The 20,091-nt window shown below is 41.2% G+C and overlaps 1 protein-coding gene across 1 annotated transcript in view; it reads left to right on the top strand.

Annotated features, from left to right (window-relative positions):
- Positions 1–20,091, top strand: part of SLC6A6 (solute carrier family 6 member 6) — a 155,132-nt gene that overhangs the window by 117,953 nt on the left and 17,088 nt on the right. The window contains exons 7-10 of the mRNA XM_044667842.1: positions 5,440–5,574; positions 6,951–7,054; positions 7,199–7,323; positions 12,903–13,015. Of these exons, the coding sequence (XP_044523777.1) occupies positions 5,440–5,574; positions 6,951–7,054; positions 7,199–7,323; positions 12,903–13,015 (477 nt within the window). The remainder of the gene's footprint in view (positions 1–5,439; positions 5,575–6,950; positions 7,055–7,198; positions 7,324–12,902; positions 13,016–20,091) is intronic.

The raw sequence follows: 20,091 nt of genomic DNA, 5'->3' as shown, positions 1-20,091 counted from the left end.
TGGTCAAACTAGAACTTAGAGTCATGGTCCATTGTCCAAGGCACTAAGCAGCCACTAGGTGGGACCTAAACCTGTCTCTTCCTGAATCCAAAGATCCCTAGCCCACCATTCACACTGCTTATTATAGGTGCAGCAGTAGTAATGTTTCTCAGGATTGTTGTATGAGAAGCACTTTAAGGAAGGAGCAGCTGGGTGGCCCAGGGGACAAGAGAGCCAGGCCTAGAGAAGGGAAATCCTGGGTTTAAATCTGGTGTCAGACACTTCCTAGCTGTGTGACCCTGGGCAAGTCACCTAACCCCCATTGCCTAGCCCTTACTGCTCTTCTGCCTTGGAATCAATACTTAATGTTGATTCTAAGACAGAAGGTAAAGGTTTTGGTGTGTGTGTGGGGTATCTTAGAGAACTGGAAACTTTGTAAAAAGTAGACATGGAGGCGCTTCCTACACCACCCAAGGAGAAAGCAGTAAGCTTGAGACAGGGGCCAATAAGGGGCTCCGTGAAGTTAGTGAGGAATGAGACCACTTTCTGCTGCTCTTCTCAGGGAAAGCTTCATGCAATAAAATTTGAACTGGGCTTTAAAGAAAGGGCAGGATTTTCAACAAGGAGAGGTGGGCAAAAGAGTGTAGCGGTGGTGCCATGTACAAAGATGGAGACCGCAGAAAGTTATGCAGTGGGTGAAGTAACTATTAGGCCAGAATTTTGGAGATTTAGAGAATTTTAAAGCTGGAAAGGCTAGAAGACCATATGGTCTAAGCCCTTCATCTTCTAAGCGAGGACTATGGGGGCCAGGGAGATGAAGTGTTTTGTTCGTGATCGTGTTGAGAGTTAAAGACTAAGTTGAGATGAAAACTGAGGATTCCTGACTCTCAATTCACTATTTTTTCACCTTACCAGGCTGCCTGTTGAATGATATTGGATTGATGGGGAAGTGAGTGATTAGTGAGACAACTAAGTGACCCATTGGATAGAGCTCTGGGCTTGGAGTCAGGAAGATTTGACTTCCTGAGTTCAAATCTATCCTCAGACACTTATTAGCCATTTGGCACTGGGCAGCTCACTTCACTCTGCCTCATCTGTGAAAGGAGCTAGAGGAGGAAATGGCAAACCACTCCAGTATTTGCCAAGAAAGCACCAAATGGAGTCAGAGAGTTGGACACGACTGAAATGACTCAACAACCACAAATGCTGTTACTTCGTGCAAGTTAACAGATTTGTATATTAATAGGAATCTTTTGATTTGATTTGAAGATCTCCAAATTCATGTGTCAGGGAATTGTTGGGCACTGAAATTTGACCAACATTTATGGGCAAAGCACCAGACTAGGGTTGGGTCTCAGATCGTCGTTATTTATTTATTTTTAAACCTTACCTTTTGTCTTAGAATCACCATTAAGTAATGATTTTAAGGAAGAAGAGCGGTAAGGGCAAGGCAGGGGAGGTCAAGTGACTTGCCCAGGATCATACAGCTAGGAAGTGTCTGATGCCAGATTTGAACCCAGGATCTCCCATCTCTGGGCCTGGCTCTCAATACACTAGCTGCCCCAGATCATTTAGAGGGAGAATCAGCCTTCCAGTCTTATTAGCCTGGTCAAGTTTGTGGTTTTTGTTTTTTGTGGTTTTTTTTTTTTATGAATTTGGGTTATGTCATTGGGTATATAGCCAGAAGTCAGAGCAGATAGATGGTGAATTGTTTGAAATAAATCTTGATATTCTTTTAATAGATGCTCAGCTTCTATTTTCTAGTTTCAGTGCTAAATAAATAAGGATTAACAAAATGTGCCTCTGCCCTCAAAGAACTTAAAATCAACTGGAAGCTCAGACTCAATGATATACAAATAAATGGAATGTGAATTCCAATATGATAATAATCCTGACTCAATTAAACAAAGTGCTCAGCTAATGGAAATAGATTTAAGGATCCTCTGGCATTGAAGGGGTTAATTCAGGGCTGAAAAGACACTTCTCTTAGTCTCATTACTTGTTGGAAATTGGTCTAAAATTTCCACATTGCTGCTTAATCAGCGGTGGAGTGGAATCTTTCTGCTAGACACTGATCCTACACAGGGTCTCAGGAGACCTGGGTTCTAATCTGAGCTCCACTATTAACTAATTATCTGACCTTGGCCACACCGTTTAAACTCCTTGAGCTGCCATTTCCTCAAATCTGTAAAATGGAACTAATAATACCCTCTCTGCCTGCCTCATGGGACTGCTCTCATTTTGAACATGCATTCTCATGGTCTAGGGTAGAAGATGGAATTTTAAAAGCTTAGAGCATTGGGTACAAAGCTAGAAATTAAATTTTTGGAAGGACGTCAAAAAGGTAGAATGTATATAGATATCAAAAGAAAACAATATTAATACCATACTAAGGATTTTAGGGCATTGAGGTGGCATAGTGGATAAAGTACAAGGCCTGGAGTCAGGAAAACTCATCTCCCTGAGTTCAAATCTGGTCTCAAATACTTACTAGCTGTGTAACTCTGGGCAAGTCACTTCACCCTGTTTGCCTTAGTTTCCTCATTTGTAAAATGAGCTGGAGAAGGAAATGGCAAACCACCCCAGGATCTTGGCCAAGAATCCTCCAAAAGGGATCATGAGGAGTCATGCATGACTGGAAATGACTTGACAACAAAACAAGGGTCTGCCAGAAACAAATTTCATTTAGTTTAATATTAATATCCCATTTCTAGCTTGAGAGAGAGGTCCATACTGGAGTTTCTGGATGCCCGGAGATCTGTTACTCCCCCCATGAGAATTTGAGGCATAGAAACAAGAAAAATCACAACATGTTAAAACACAGTTTAACACAGAAGAAAAACAATAATTGCTTGAACACATAGGCTGATGGGGATATTATTGGGGATGTAGACGTTAAACAATAACTCTAGTACAACTATCAATAATATGGAATTAGGTCTTGATAAATGATATGTGTAAAACCCAGTGGAATTGTGCATCAGCTAAGGGGGGGGGGTAGGGAGGTTTGGGGAGAGTGAAAGAAATGAAACATGTAACTATGGGAAAATCTTAAAAATAAAAATAAAAATAATAATAATATAAAAAAATAAAGCACAGTTTAGGGATTTTGCAATCATTGCCTATAACTATAGTCACTATCCAGCTCTTTCTATTTCTCCTTTTAAAGAATTTCTTCCTAGGGGTCATTATAAATATGATCTTTTCTGAAAGGAGAAGTGGGTGGGTGGAGGCACAAGGTAATGAAATCATAGCTTCGGTCCTTTAGGAGATTGAGAAAAGAGATGAGAAAATCTATTGGCCTCAGGTGGATCAACAAATCCAATTTAGACAAGATAAGGCATACTGTGGCCCAACCCTTAATCCATTTCCTTAAGAAAAGGAATTTTCTTATTACTTGACTCTAGCTTCTATCCCAAAGTTCTAGTGAAGTGGGGGCATCAAAAGGTGAATCTTCAATTCACCCTTCTTGTTAATGGAGAAAGAGGTATGAATCTAGAATTAGTTTTCAGTATTATTTCTTAATATTTCTAAAGACATTGAAAAGGAGGCTTTTCATATCGTTCTACACCGAGAAGAGTGGCCAGGATGGTGGAGAAATAAGTAACAAAAAGATTGGTTGATGGAAATGGGAATATTCAGTCAGGAGAAGAGAAGGGACTGGGTGGGGAGATGATAATGATTTCAGGTATTTGAAGGATTGTAGAATGATAGAGGGATTAAACTTGTATTTGGTCCTAGAAGGTGTTTGATAAATTGCTATCATTATGTAGGCAGGAGCTCTGTAACTGGCCAGTCAACCTAGGCACTGGGTCTGGGGGCTTTTCCTCCATTAGAGTCTGTGCAGAATCCGGCAGGGTGTTTAGCATGTCATTAGTATTCAGTTTGCACTGTAGTTTTCACTCTATCCCCAACCAGTGGGGAAACAAGATGAACCATGGGTAAGACCACATGGATGAGGCAAACCATGAGTAAAGGGACATCAGTTCTTTGGGAATGGCAGGGCAACAACTACCCAAACAAATGATGTCTTCCTTTGTATTTAATCAAGATAAAAAGCACACCTGAAAACCTCTTGGAGCCTTTTCCCACAGCCAAGCCTTTCTATCACCATGGCCACTCCATCACCAGAGCCATTCTACTGCCTTCTTTCTCTCAATAAAACTTGTTCCCTCACCTTGGAGATTACCTGAGCTGTCAATTCTTTGGACAAGACACAAATGTTGATGCCCCCACATCACTAGGAACTTTGGGATAGAAGCTAGAGTCAAGTAATAATAACAGTCAACATTTGTAGAGCATCTTCTGTGTGCCAAGCATACAAATATGTTCTTATTTGTATTATTCCTATTTTATAAGTGAGGAAATTGAGGCATACATAGGTTAAATGACTTGCCTAGAGTCACACAGCCAGTAAATATCTGAGGCGGTATTTGAACTCGTCTTCCTGCCTCCAGGTCCAAGGCTCTGTCCCCTTCCCTACCTGCCTAAGGGAAGATTGAGAGCACTAACAGGGTTGGTAGTCCATAAGTAGAATGGGCTTCCTAGAGCTGGGGAGGAAGGTTAGTACATTCACCCACAGAGAGAGTCTTCTAGGAAAGGTTAGATGACCACTTGACAGGTGGACAGTAGAAATATTTTCTATCAGAGAGTAGCCTGGGCTAGAAGGCCACTTATTTATGAAATAAGATATGAAAGTGTCTTGGCTCCAGGGCTTCTCCTGAAAGCTAGTGAGATTTTTTTGAATTATTTTTGGATTTCTTTTATAAACTTTTTCTCATAAATGATCTTTCTAAAGAAACAAAACTGAAACCTTCTTTACTCAAAATTCCAGTTTAGTGAAATCAAGAGACTTGAGCTAAAGGTCATATCATGCCACTAACTTGTTGTGTAACTGCCTCTTTTACTTAATTTCATGAAAAGAATGAGGAACTTAGACCAGAGGATCCCTGAGGTCCTTTTCAACTCTACTGTTCTTTGTTCTAAGGTTCCTTCCAGATCCGTGGCAGAGCTGAGTCAATGGAATTAAACTCATTGGTCTTGGAGTCAGAAGGATGTGGGCTGAGGTCCTGCCCCTGACATATATTAGTAGTGTGTAACTCTTCAATGCTCAGGGAACTCTGGGAACTCTGTTTAAAATTGTGAGAGTTGTCCATCTCTATTGGTAGAGGGACTTTTTTTTTTTTCTGATTTCATATGACAATTAAAAATGGCCTTCGTAGCTCTGCAATTGTATGTCTTAAGGTCCCTTCCAGCTCTGACATTCTTTGGTTCTTTGGATTCTACCTAAATGTGTGTGAGCGTGTGTTCCTTTGGGAGTATGTACTCACAAATCTGGAAGTGAAGCAAGATAAATGAACTTGAGAGATGGGCAAATTCATCTCAGGGGAAAGGATGGGGAGATACAAAGAATAAAAGTCAATGGTACCCCACAATTTCCTTGCTCTTTTCTGTTTCCAGGTTGTATACTTCACAGCTACATTCCCCTTTCTCATGCTTCTTGTGCTGTTAATACGTGGAATCACCCTTCCTGGAGCTGCCTCTGGCATCAAGTTTTATTTGTACCCTGATGCCGGTCGTCTGTTGGATCCACAGGTAAGGTGCTGTTGGACTTCTCTCACTGGCGTCTCCTGAGACTCGGGGCCATGAGCAGGGAAACCAGGTGCAGGGCTTTGGGGAGGAGGCAGAGTGGCAGAGAACACATTTCTTCCATTATTCTTGGATGCAGATGAGCACTGAATGCTAATAGGTTGTATTTTTCCACTGTCTCATTGAAAAGGTCATTGTTGAAAGTGTTAATGTTTCTTTCCATGTGTATATCTTTTTATGTCAAAGGATTCTGAGGCTGTAAAATTATAGAATCTGAGTTAGGCTCTGGACAAGGTAAGGGAGAACATTTTTATGAGGATAGCTTTTCCCCTCTTCCCTCCCATTTCCTCCATTCCCAAGTAGAGTCAGAAAAAAGGGGGACAAAGAGAGCCTTGCTTGGAGGAAAGATTGGGAGTTCTTCCCATACAGGGGTCTCCAGAGGAAGATGCTGAGTGAGGTAAGGGGAACTCTGAAAAGAGCAGTGATCTTTAGAAGTAGTTCATATTTTCCCACCTTTTAGGGGCATCAGAATGGCAAAAGTCTTAGCATTCAGAGACCACACCTTCATGCCAGCATGCATTTAGGATGATCAGATTTAGCTCTGTGTCCTTTGGAAGCCATCTGACCCTACTGCTTCATTTTATAGATGAGGAGACTGAGTTTTCTCAGAGGTAAAATGACTGGCCAAAGTCATAGACCCAGGAACTAGCAAAGTCAGCATTTGAACACAGGTCTTTTGATGTCTAGTCCTTTTTTTTTTCTTCTTCTTCTTCCCGATTCTCTATTTCCCAGGGAGAAATCCAACTTTTCCTTTTATGTAGAGTTTCTGAAATGCATTAAAACATCCAGGCCAGTCACTCATGTTTGGCTTGGCAGTTATTTTTTCTTCTACTGAAGCCCTGGGTTCAAATCCTGAAGTATTTTCCCCTGCTTTAATTTTTAGTTCAGCTTGGGTAAAAGTTCATTTGAAAAAAAAAAAAAAAAGAAGTTGCTCAGGGTTATGGGAAATAGATGAAATTCTAGTTCATTTTTCACCTCCTCTTTCAGAATCAGCTTTCTATTTGATGCCTAGAATGCTGGCTTCTCTTTCAATAAAACATCCAAGTTTTGGAAGTGCTGAATCCAAACAATAGTCAATGAGTTAAGAAAACCACACATTTAAGATCCAGGACCAGAACTGGATTTCCTTTACTCAGCCTACTTATTCTTCAGATAATTGCCACTCACCAACTTGGTGGGGTGAAAGCTCCCTTGGGTGCCTAGTATTTCTGGCACCCCAGTCCCATAAGATCCTCTCTCCTGATGACTGAGTAGTCCCTTCTCTAGAGCTAGCTCCCTTGTCATATTCTCTTTCTCTTCCTCTCCCACTTCTCTCCCTCCAGGTCTGGATTGATGCTGGGACCCAAATCTTCTTTTCCTATGCTATTTGCTTGGGGGCAATGGTCTCGCTGGGAAGCTATAACAACTACAAATACAACTGCTACAGGCAAGTCTTCCCTCCCCAGGGGTGCCCGTGACTTAGCTAATCGATGATGTGTAAACAGAAAAAGAAAAAAAAAAAAAAAGAAGTAGGGACCGGGGGTACAATCGTCCTTGAATTAACTTGCTCCATGAAATATGTGTGACTTAGGGACTGTATGCTGCTGGGATGCCTGAACAGTGGTACCAGTTTTGTGTCTGGCTTCGCAATTTTTTCCGTCCTGGGCTTCATGGCACAAGAACAAGGGGTGGACATTGCAGATGTGGCCGAGTCAGGTATGGTGGTATTGGTGGCAGTGATGGTGGGCACTGCCACCTAGTGTGTGAGCCAACTTCTGCAGGCATTTAGCCAGGAAGGGGGCATTGGGGGGAAAAGGAAACAAACGAGGTTTTCAAATGAACCCCAGGAATTTCCCCTAAGCACTAGACTCCTGCTTCAAAATGCACAACATCTGCATAGCGGTTTGACTGATGCTGGGGCAGAAAAGGAAGGATGGTTTCTCCCCCTCAACTCAGGCAATTGGGGTCAGCCATGAATCAGGTCAACTAGAGGCCACCTGGCTGCCCACTGGGTCTTAAAGCAAATCCATTTGGAAACTCAAAATCGGCTGCCGGTTCTGTAATTTGATTACGACTCTCTCAGCCTTGGTTTCTGTATTTTGCACTTTGCTCTCGGTGTTTTAGCTGTGAAAACCAGACCTTTTCGGGGTCACGTCCGTCTTTGAGCCGTCCCTCGTAAAGTTGATATTATTGGTGATAAGTCCATTTTGAAATGGGTTATGAGGAGAATATCGCCTTCAATGGGCAGGCAGAATCTTTCTTCAGGAAGATCCTCAGCTAGCCCAGAGGGGCCCCATCTCCCCAATTGCTTTTCGGCACCCATCCACACTAGGAAACTTAATCTGTTGTTGAAACTGCTGCCTTCCTGAAGGCCCTCAGAGGTTTCAGAAGAAGGCAGGTAGAGAGATAAGGAAAGCTCTCCTGAGATTTGTTCTGGGCAAGAGACACATGGCTTCAAAGTGTGGTGAGGCCAGTGCTGTTGTTTTCTCTCTCAGGGGCAGTAACTGGGAATGGAGTTGGCTGCAACTCCAAAGGAATAGAGGTGTGTACACAGGAAAAATTCAGACAGCCATGTTGCCCCCTTGGATTTCTTCCCAAGTCTCTCCTTGGCCATTCTTTCTTCATTCCCTCATAAGCAAAAGAATCTATGCATGCATTTTGTAAAATCATAGAGTATCAGAGCTAGAAGAATCTTTGGAGATAAGGTAGTCCAGCCTCCTCATTGCACAGAGGCAAGAACGGAGGACCAGAGGTGTGTTTGGGTCTAGTAAATGATAGAGACAAGATGAGAAGCCAGGTCTCCTGCCTTCTAAATTCATGATCTTTCTACTGTCCCACATAGCTTCTCACGTCATTACATATAGAGGTGTCCTGAAGTCATTAATTCCTTATTCTGAATCCTCAGGGATGGTAAAGTCTTCCTTGATGGAAATCCACTTTCTCTTCTTCTTTTACCAACTTCTCCCTTCTTCCCCTCCTCCATGTCCCCTAAACAGATAGACACATTTCTAGACTGCAACACTCTATTGATATGGCTCTCTTAGATAAACTCTACTCCCCAAAGATGTGTCTGAGGATGTCTAGGATACTTACCAGTTTAAGTGCTCCTCTGGCCTCTCCAGACATCTCCAGAATTCTTTACTGATGACCCCTTATTGACTGCTCCAAACCACCTCTACCATTGTAGGAAGAGGCCATTTTTTCACTGACCTCTTGGTATTTTCTTGGTAAATCCAAGACAATTTCTACTCTGTAGTTGTCACATTGAAGTGAGGCTCCATGGGTAATGAGGTGAACATCTATCTATCTTCTCTACAGTTTACTTTCATCTGCCATGACCCTTAGCCAAGCAAACTCCAGTTTAAAACAATAACAGTGCACCGTTAAGTAGGGAATATTTTCCAATTCATTTGGTTCTCAGCCTTTTTGCCTCTTTGATGTTTCGGGACACCTCAAGTAGGGTAGCCCAAGAGCACATTTAGCTATATCTAGAAAATCTGTTCATAGTCTGCCTGGGTTTGTGTGCTGGAGAGATGGATAGAGTCTATAAATTGAGGAATAAAGCAAAGACAGTTTTCTTTTATAAGAGGATTTGCAAATAAAGTAGCATTCATTAGATATAATTGTACTCTTTTTGAGAACCTGGAAAGAGTTTGGGTATATGTACATGTGTGAGTGTGTGAGTGTGTGTATGTGTGTGTAAACACAAATATGCATATAGGTAGATGCATGTATTGTGAGGACATTGAGGCATTGGAATACTTCTGAGGCTCTTTGTGGTCCAGCAGATATTATTGTGGATTACTTTGGCCAAAAGAATTCATCAGCTGGTTGCCAGTGGTCTGTGGTGATAGGTCTCTTCATCCTCCAATAGGCTGGGCTGGTTTTTGGATAATTGGTCCATCCCAAGCTTTCTAACTTGGGAGATGCCAGAGCTTAGCTTTCTAAAAACCCTGGGTTTCCTTCCCAGGAAAGATGAGACACTGGAGTTGAGCAGAAGAGTGTATTGATACAGCGTGTCAGCCTGAATACCTTCTGTCCTTAGCCAAAGACTTCAAGCTATGACTTTATCATTTATTCCCCTTGGTGATTTATGAAGTGCCAACAAATGGAGTCTGATTATTTCTCTAATAAGCTTTTAACAAGCTCCGTATTGAGCCTAGCGCCTTGGAACGAGATAATTATTGAGCTGAACGGAATTCAAATTAAATGTAGCAGAGAGTGATTTATGTTCGTCACAGTCTTCCAAGGTACCAGAAGGGGATTGGGTTCCTTCACATGGACTTCTCTCTTGATAATGCAGCGTTGGCTTTTAGAGACAACCACTCTGAAGCCCAGGAGGCTTCTAGAAAAACTGCAAAACGGAAATACAGAAACAATTGAGTTGATAACATGCAGAGTTTGGGGTTGGGGAAGGGTGTTTTGTATCTGCATCATAATTGGCTTGAATTGATTACATGTGCACTATAATGACCACAGCCTGAATGGAAATTTAGATTTCTACCAGAGAGGTAAGAGGCATTCCCTGAAGGCCCAGATTCCTAGAATCTGAGCATGTTGGGGCTGGAAGGGAACTCCATGACCATCCAGTCCAACCTACTCCTTTGACACAGGAGGAAACTGGAGTCAGAGAGACGGAACCAGGTCACACCAGCCTCTGGAAAAGCTAGGAGTTAAAGCCAGACAGAACGTTCTTTCCCCGTCCAACACTGCCTCTAAATTCTAAAAATGATTGGATCATTCTGTATGATGTGCATTGGAAGACAGAGGCCTCGATTCTTTTAATCATATGAAATGCCCAGTTTGGCAAGGTGTGGTGGACAGAGGGCTGGTTCTGGAATCAGAAAGAGAGTCAAGTTTGAATTCTACCTCTCTTACATGTTCCTAAGTTGTGTGACCCTGGATGGATTTCTCTGAACCGTAGTTTCCTCATTCCTCAAATCGGTGTAAGCACACCTACCTACTTACCTCACAGGGTTGTTGTGAGGATAACTTAACATGAGATAACATGTCAAGTGCTTTTTAAACTCTGAAGTGCTCGAGAAATTCCCGGTATGATGATTATTCCTATTACCTCTTCCTAATTTTCCAGGTGATAAAAATCATGTCCAAGTCTCCAAGGGCTCAATCCATATGATCACTCCCCTTTTTCCTGATTGAAATTCTACAGGGTTGAGACACTACAGGGCCCAGATATTCTCTCCTCTGCCTCATTCAAACCAAATACTCGCTAATGAAAGGGGGTGGCTTATTTTCCCTTTCATAGGGCAGAATCATAGTCAGGTAGAATATAGGTTGTATGGAAAAGGAACTTACCTGGTTCATTTTTATGGAGACTGACTTGTCCAAGGTAACATAGTTAGTGATTGGTACAGCCCAGGTTAGGACCCAACTAATCATAGATTTAAGCCATCTGGTCCAACCCCTTCATTTTACTCTTGAAAAAATTAAGAAGAAAGAACATTAAAGGCCCACGGTTACATAGATAACAAGCGTTAGAAGGTGAGCTTGAGCCCAGGTCCTCTGAACTGTTTTTTTTTTTTTTTAAATATCACATTGGCTCTCAACTCAGCCAGTGCTCTTTCCACCCAATTTCCATGCCCCTGAGTATGCCCTATGTTCTAATAATGCCAGCCCCTCAACTCCCACCCCTTCCTTCCCATCTAGAAATCTTTGCCTCCCTTAGGCTCCTTCCTTAGGCACATTGTCTTTATTCCCCTAGGAAATTGTGCTTTCTCTTTCCAAAGGAGTCACATTTTTTCTAAACTTGTACAGCCCTCTCAGTCTGTCTTTTCCATTCTAACTCCTCTAATTGTTGATTTGGTAAAACTTTGCTTTTTTTTTTTTTCTTCTTCATTTTATTCCCCAAATGTCTTGGATCATTTTCCATTTGTTTCTCCCTAAATTTTTTTCTTGTCAATTGCAACTTTGTTTCTCCTTTCTTTCTCTGACCATCCCTTTCCCCCTAATTTCTCTCTCATTGTTCCTCTTTATTTTCTTACCTAGACTCCCTGTATCCTTCTTGCCTGGCTCTTGATGAGCCACGCTCCTAGGCATCTGCTCTCCTTCCTCCAGTTGATCTTGGTCATGGAAGTGAGAGGAGAAGAAAATCCATATTTCCTTAGAGTTCTCATTCTTTTTTCCCAGATGGAAAAAAAAATGGGAATTTCAAAAGTCTTTTAAAGTTTTAATAGATTAAAACAACTCTAAGAGTTTTGGGACACCCTACATTCAAATAGCTCAAGTGCCCGCACCTAAATAAGAAAAGTTTATTCTTGTCTGCAAATGTGCCCCCTCTCCTGAGCCAAAAATCCTTTATTGGAGAAATAGCTCCAACTGACACCTCAATCCCTCTTTTCCCTTGGGCTAGGGAGAGAAAGACCTCCCTTAAACCTCTTATTTCACTTTCTGGAGAACTCTGTTTTATTGTGAGTAGAACTCAGCATTTCACCATTTGGCTCAGAGCCTAAAGTCTGAGATTCAGACCTAGGACAGGCAGATCCGGGTGAGGCAGAGGAGACCAAAGAGAAAGCATCCGGTCACATCTGTCGATATGCTAGTTGTTTGCCCAGAGGGCTCAGTAGCGTGTGTGTCTCTCTGCTCTGGTGGGCTAGCAGAGAGAGTGTGTGTTCTAGTGTATTTAAACCTGTACCATGATCTCTGACCCAGCTAGGAGAGGATAAAAACAATGAGACTTCTTCCCCCAAAACAAGAGCCTGAATTCTCCAGAGAATGGCTTCGTGCCATTGTTTCCCTCTGAATATTGGGAAGTGCCCTCCCAAGATCATTTTCAGATTTTTTTTTTCCCTGCTCCTCTGGAAAATGAAAACCAAGAAGCTCCCTTTGTTAAACAGCTTGGTTTGTCCTGGTAAAAGGAAGAACCTGCTTTGCAAAGGATCCAGGAATCGGCCTTAGCTTTCTATTTTTCAGTCTCTCCCCAAAAGCCACATCCATCCTCCTGTGAAACAGGTTCATTTCCTCTCTCCCAGCTTCTACCTTGGAGTGATGTACACTACTTCCCTTGGGTCTCATGGGGGTCTGTTGGAGACAGATGCTAAAACTGACTCTGCCTGGTTCTAAATTGAACTTGAGCTGTCTGCGGCTTGGACTCGCCTTGCCCGTCCCCTAGGGAAGGTCCCCAGGTCCTTCCTTCCCCTTGCTTGGGTTGGGGAATGGCTGGACAGACCCAAATTATTCCTACCTTCCAGTAGAACTCTTGGTTTTTCAGAAGGCTTGGTTACTAACTACTTTCCTCTCCTCTGCCCCCTTCCCATTTTCTCTTTCCCCTCCCGTAGGTCCAGGCTTGGCCTTCATTGCCTACCCGAAAGCTGTGTCATTGATGCCGCTGCCCATGTTTTGGGCCATTCTTTTTTTTATTATGCTTCTGTTGCTTGGACTGGATAGCCAGGTCAGTATGAACATCAGATGTGGGTTCTCTGGTTCTGATGAGGGCTGGGAGTGCTGCTACTTTGGGTACTATTTGCAACTTCAGCCATCTGGTACATAAAGCAAGAACCTGAAAGGATTGTGAGCTATGGGAGTTTTTGTCACAAAGTCTGTACACTGTACTCCAAGATACCCTCAGGTCCATGGTCCAGCTTTTGTATACAACTGATTAGCAGAACTTAAAGAAATAGGATGTAAGCATATGAGTCTGGAGCCATTCAGTGTATTGGCGGATGGCCTTGCACACCTTGAAAGGTCCGAGGGACATCACTGTATTATAACACAGGTCCCCATCTGTTATAGCAGGAGAGTATTGTTTGTCCATAAAGAAAACACTTAGGGCAGCTAGGTGGCCCAGAGCTAAACCTAGAGACGGGAGGTCCTTAGGTTCAAACCTTCCTAGCTGTGTGACCTGGGCAAGTCACTTAACACCCATTCCCTAGCCCTTACTGATCTTCTGCCTTAAAACCAATACACAGTATTGATTCTAAGATGGAAGATAAGGAAGAAAGAAAGGAAAAAAGAAAAGAAGAAGGAAGAAAGGAAGGAAGAAGAGGGAAAGAAAAAGAAAGGAAGGAAGGAAGGAAGGAAGGAAGGAAGGAAGGAAGAAAAGAAAAGAAAACCACTGAATCCATCAAGAAAAGATTAAATGGTAGTCAGCATCCTCTACCAAGTTTCCACTAAGGTTGACCTCAAAAGACCTTTTAGTAAACATGCTTTTAATGTTAGAGTAGGTTAGAAAATTTGCTTAAGACCTATATCATTTTATGAGCAAAACAGCTTATAGGAGGAGCTGGTGGCAGCACTTGGGCAGGATTAGGAAATAATAAATGATATTTCTGTGTTGCTATGTCTACTCTTTCTTTTGAGTGTATCCAAAGNAAGGAAGGAAGAAGAGGGAAAGAAGAAGGAAGGAAGGAAGGAAGGAAGGAAGGAAGGAAGGAAGGAAGGAAGAAAAGAAAAGAAAACCACTGAATCCATCAAGAAAAGATTAAATGGTAGTCAGCATCCTCTACCAAGTTTCCACTAAGGTTGACTTCAAAAGTCCTTTTGGTAAACATGCTTTTAATGTTAGAGTAGGTTAGAAAATTTGCTTAAGACCTATATCATTTTATGAGCAAAACAGCTTATAGGAGGAGCTGGTGGCAGCACTTGGGCAGGATTAGGAAATAATAAATGATATTTCTGTGTTGCTATGTCTACTCTTTCTTTTGAGTGTATCCAAAGTCTTATGCCCCTTGAACCCTCCCCTCTTCTTAGGCCCCCAAATACTCAAGATCACTTTGCTGTGCCTCTTTTCAGGGAACATGTCTCTCTCAAATCTCAGCCATTCTCTCAAGCTTCCCTGATGTCCCAGTGAAAACTTAACTGTTTTATGCCTCAGCATGATAAAACACCATCTATGGCTAGCCTCACAGGCTTATGAGCAATCCCTTCCGAGATTTCCTTCATCCTTTCCACCTGATAGATTTGAGGTCTTCTAGATCCAAAGCAGCAACACCTTTTAAATAGTTAGCATTCTTGGCACCACAACAGGGCATTCAGGTGGTACAGTGGAGGAAGTATCAGGCCCAGAGTCAAGAAGACTCATCTTCCTGAGTTCAAATTTGACCTCAGATACTTCTTTGCTGCGCCATCTTGAGCAAGTCTCTTTGCTCTGTCTGCCTCATTTTCCTCATTTCTAATATGAGCTGCAGAAGGAAATGGTAAACCACTCTAAGATCTTTGCCAAGAAAAACCCAAATGGGATCAGATACAAGAGAATACAAAAGATACAAAAGAATCAGATACAATGGAAAATAACTGAACAGCAATAACGATTCCAGGCACCATAACAGGCTGGTGTGGGAGTCAGTATGTGCTAGAAGGGTTCATCACCACCCTTGGAATCACTACACAGTTAGCCACCCAGGTGTAAGGGTCCTACAAGACAAGAACTGTCTTAAGCAAAGGAGTAGAGAAACGTGTGCCTTCAGTGTTTGGCCAGAGCCTCATAGGAATCCATATTAGGATCTTTAGAAAATTAAATAATGAAACAAAGATGGAAAGAGCTGCTGAACTAGACCAAGTATATCTGGAGAAGGGCTATTGGGACAATATACTTCTGTGGCCATTGAATGATGATTCTCTAGATCAATGATTCCCAAAGTGGGCACTACCACCCCCTGGTGGGTGCTGCAGCAATCTAGGGAGGTGGTAATGGCCACATTTTTTTGTATTACATGCTATTCTGAGTTCAATAAATAATTTCATAATTTCCAGGGGATGCTAAGTAATATTTTTTCTGGAAAGGGGTCGGTAGGCCAAAAAAGTTTGGGAACCACTGCTCTAGATAATTGAATGAGGACAAAAGACTTTCTTCCAACCCCCCAAAAGTAATTCTCAAGAGAATATTAAATCTGCTTTCCCATCTCTGCAAAATCTTTGCTAGGATAATCTACACATTTAAAAAGTACATCCTAATGAAAGCAGTCAGAAAGAATTGGCAAGCTTTTCATAAATGAAGATCTGGTGTGCCATTTCTTTGATAGTCACCTAATTGCCTGAAAAATTCAGAGAGGGAGGTCCGAGGTTCAAATCCGGCCTCAGACACTTCCCAGCTGTGTGACCCTGGGCAAATCACTTGACCCCCATTGCCTACCCTTACCTCTCTTCCACCTATAAGTCAATACACAGAAGTTAAGGGTTTAATAAAAAAAAAAAAAAAAAAAAAAACAAGTAATCCTGAAAAATTCAGAGAAAGAAGAGCCCACTCTTTATTAATTAGCACTTAAACATTTTTTTATTTGTTGAAGCAAAATAAAGCACGTAAAGGTTTTCCCAAGCACATGTAAAAATTATTTCAGATCTCTTGGAAGGATGGAACAATACAAAAAACTTCATCGATTTTTATATCATTAATAATTAGCTTAGGTTTAAAACAGAAATATGTTTGCCAAAGATATTTATCATCATCATGGAGGTTTTCCAGTGAGACTCCAAATGGAAGATCATTTTCAAAACAAAGCAAAGCTTTTAAGACAATCTCATTTGATCGCATCAAGCCCTACTATCCTGGAAATCCCCTAATTGAGATCCAAATCACTCAAAAGAACTCAGCCTAACTCTTCATAGAAGAAGGAGCAATTGAATGAAGAATCAATGCCCAGACCATGACATACATTTGGATGGATATCTTACAGATTTTATACATTAGTACCTATATCTTGAACAGACTATGCAGGTGGAAAATGAACTGGGTGCAGAACTGAATAGGAAGAAGAATGAAAAATGGCACAGATCTTTTGTTAACATCTTCTCTCTGAAAATAAAGCCTATCTTTGTTTTTTTTTTTTAAACCCTTACCTCCTGTCTTAGAATTGTCAGACTTGCTTGCTTTCATCCAAGAAATGTACAACTGGAAAAGGAGGTGGGCTGGATAGGTATTAAAAGCAAAGAATAACAGACAATTAATATAGATATTATACTGGTTCCCATACAGTACAAGAAAGACCTCCAGAATATTTGATGGGACCCAATTCAGAGGAAGTATAGATTCTTATGGAAAAGTGGTAGGGCAAGTTTGTGGTCAGTGCCATTGGAGGGAAGTGAATGCAGATCATAGATTCATACATGAACTGGAAAGGACCTCAGCGGCCATTTGGCTCAATCCCTTTTTACTTTATAGATAAGGAAACTGGGCACTGGAAAATGTAGTGATTTGCTGAAGGTCACACAATTAGAATCTAATTGTTCAAATCAGTGGGATTGGAATACTGGTTTTCTAATCACTGAATATCAATATTCCTTCCAATGTGCTACACAATGTATCTAAATAAAGTAGAGTAGAGCTAACTTATGACTCTTGAAAGCTAGGCAGAATTTAATAATTATAGCTAAAATTTGTACCTACTATATGCTAGGCACTGTACTTAGTACTTTATAAATATCTCTTGATCCTTATGACAACTGTGAGAAGTAGGTGCTGTTGTTATCCTTATTTTAAAGATGGGGAAACTGAGGCAAATGACCCTTTTTTTAATGACTTGCCCAAAGTCACACAGCTAATTAGTGTCTGAGGCTAGATTTCAACTTAAGTCTTCCTGACTTCAGGCTCAACTGTTCAAATTTGAATTTAGATTTTATGGTATTGGCAATAGAGAACCACTGGTGGTCCTTGGATATGAACTTGACATAACAAAAGTAGTGTTTATGGAAATTGGTTTTCAAAGAAGGTTAGAATGAGAAGGGATTTTTGAGGGTCAGCTAGTGGCTCAATGGATTGAGAGCCAGACTTAGAGACAAGAGGCCCTGGGTTCAAATATAACCATTGGTACTTCCTAGCTATGTGACCCTGACCAAGTCACTTAACTCCCATTGCTATGCCCTTATCATTCTGCATTGGAACCAATACTTAGTATTGATTTCAAGATAGAAGGTGAGGATTTTTTTGTTGTTGTTGTTGGTTAGTTTATTTTTAAAGGAGGAACTTGGAGTCTAAATCTGATACTTTGACTCAAAAAGGTGTAAACTTAGTCATGGCTTACTCATGGTACCATGAAGACAGAAGTAGGGCTCCTTAGCTTCTCAAGTGGCCTTTCCATTGCACTCCCACTCATTGACATGAATATACAGAATGGATTAGAATGAGAGAGAATACAGAGGGGAGAACCAGTTCCAAATTGCTTTCTAGAATGGCTGCACCATCTCTACCAACAATGAAGTGCGTTCATGTCTCTGCCTCATTTTATAGATGAGCAAACTGAGGCTCAGAGGACCAAAAAGACTTGCCCAAAGTCACACAGTAGCAAAGAGGAGCCAAATTTGAGTTTAAAGATAATGGGAAAACCTAGTAGAAAAGATCAATATGTAATAGGATCTAGTCAGAAATCAGGACTACAGATGGTGATCTGAGAGTCATAGAAATGATTCTTATAATCATGATAATGTGTGAGGGAAGGGATGAGGTAAGAGTGAGAAGATCAGAATTTCTATAACTGAACTTTGAGAGGAATACTCATAGATAGTGGGAGAAAGAAGGGGCTCCAGCTCAAAAAAGAAGATAGGTTGAGTAGGTAGAGACAAAGTAGAAACAGGAAAATCCAGCCTCGCAGAAATCAAATGGAGGAGAAAGAATGCAGTAAGTCAGAAGTCGTGGCGAAGCCATTTTCATTTTCAGAGCTAGCTAAAAGGGGTGAGAGGGAAAGACACTGGGATTTGACCAGAAGGGAAAACTTTATTAGAGGAGAAGACAAAACCAAAACATTTGTGAAACTACGCAGAGGGAAATATCCATGCTCCAGGTAGATTAGGCTGTCATGGATCTAAGCCATATTCTTCTTTGGAGTGTTTTGAAAGAAAGTTTTCTCCCAAGAATAGCTGGCTCATGCTTCTGAGAATTCAAATTTTTCCATTTCAGGTTCTTACCATCATGCTGGACTTAATAAATGTTGGTGAGAACCTTCCTCTAGAATGAAGCCTTCTAAGGCACTTTTCCAACCAACTGAGGGAATCCTAGGATATTAGTGACTTATGGGGCCTTAGAAGACAGTTGTTAAAATCTGAAGGGATCGAGGAACACTGAATATTAAGTGCTCAAAGGAACTTTGATTGTAGAATGTCTGGAGGAGGAAGAAACTTCAGAACAGAGAATGTTATCAGAGCATAGATGGTTTGGGTTGGAAGGGACTTTAGAACCTAGAATATTAGAGCTGGAAAAGACCTTAAGATACAGATTATCAGAAATCTGGAGAACTATTCTTGACCTGCTCACAACTTACTACCTCTGTGACACTGGATAATATTTGTAGCAATACTACAATTCCATAAAGCATGCTGGGCCTCAGTTACCTCATCTGCAAAATGGTGAAAATAACATTTAACTTGTCTGCTCTGTTGATGTAAGCTGCCAGTCTCATGAGGATTCATCTGAAAGCTTCATAAAGGAAACTTTCAGAATTTCCCAAATCAAATTTTGAAAAGTCCAAGACTGGCCCTTCACAAGGGACCAGTTATGTAAAGGAAAAGACTTTTTGTGAAGTGGAAATTGTCCCCCCTTCCATGAGGGTGATTATCACTAATCAGCGTGCTTTGTGCTCTTTGCATTTTTTGGAGTTGGATCAAGCATGACTAGGAAGAGAACACCTAGATGTCTAAGGCCTAATCAGTTCCAGTTTAAAAAGAAAAAACAAGCAAACAAAAACCTTAGGAATAAAAGTACCTGAGGCATTTTTTTAATGCAAACAAGACAAACATCCTTATATCTGCTGCCCAGGGCTTAGCAGGGAGCATTGTTTCTTGATCTTGTTAGGCTCAAGAAACATATAAGCTACAAAGTGAAATTTAAAACCAATCTAGGGAAATAAAGTTAGAACTTAAATATTCAAATTGGAGGATACTTTAGAACAGAATGGTAGAGGTTAAAAGGACCTCAGAGCAGAGGTGAAAGGGATTGGAGAACATAGAATGTTGGAACTAAAAGAAGGTTCTTTATTTTCTAGATAAGGGGTCTATGACCCAACCAGGGCAAATGACTTGTCACTGAAAAGAGAGTTGATGCCAAAGTCAAGGATAAGAACCCACTTTCTTATTCCCAGGCCAGTGATTTTTCCCTTTAAACACTGAAGTTTTTGTGTATTGCCATTGACTCAACTTATCTTCTAACTTAATTTTTGAAGGTATCTGTTAGAATAGCCATAAAGAGTCTATAATGATTACTCTTTCCCATGAACCTAAAGAACCTTTGCCTCCCCAAATTTTTCACTAAACCTTTGTCTAATCCAAGTCTAATCCAAGACTATAATCACTCCTATTTAAATATAAACACATGATTCCTACTATGTGCCAGCACTTTACAAATATTATCTTCCTGGATCCTCAAAATAACCCCATGAAGTTGGTGCTGTTACTATCTTCCATTTTCCAATTGAGGAAACAGGTTGTGACTTGCCCAGGGTCACACTGCCAGAATATCCCTGAGGCATGCCTTCCAAATCCAGTGCTCTGTCCACTGAGCTACCTAGATGTAGGACTAGGAAAGGGCTCTTGTTGTAGGAGCCC

Source organism: Gracilinanus agilis, chromosome 1 (genome assembly GCF_016433145.1).
Source record: "Gracilinanus agilis isolate LMUSP501 chromosome 1, AgileGrace, whole genome shotgun sequence".
NCBI classification, from domain to species: Eukaryota; Metazoa; Chordata; class Mammalia; order Didelphimorphia; family Didelphidae; genus Gracilinanus; species Gracilinanus agilis.
The sequence above is the reverse complement of the archived record's forward strand: the minus strand, read 5'-3'. Positions and strand labels throughout refer to the sequence as shown.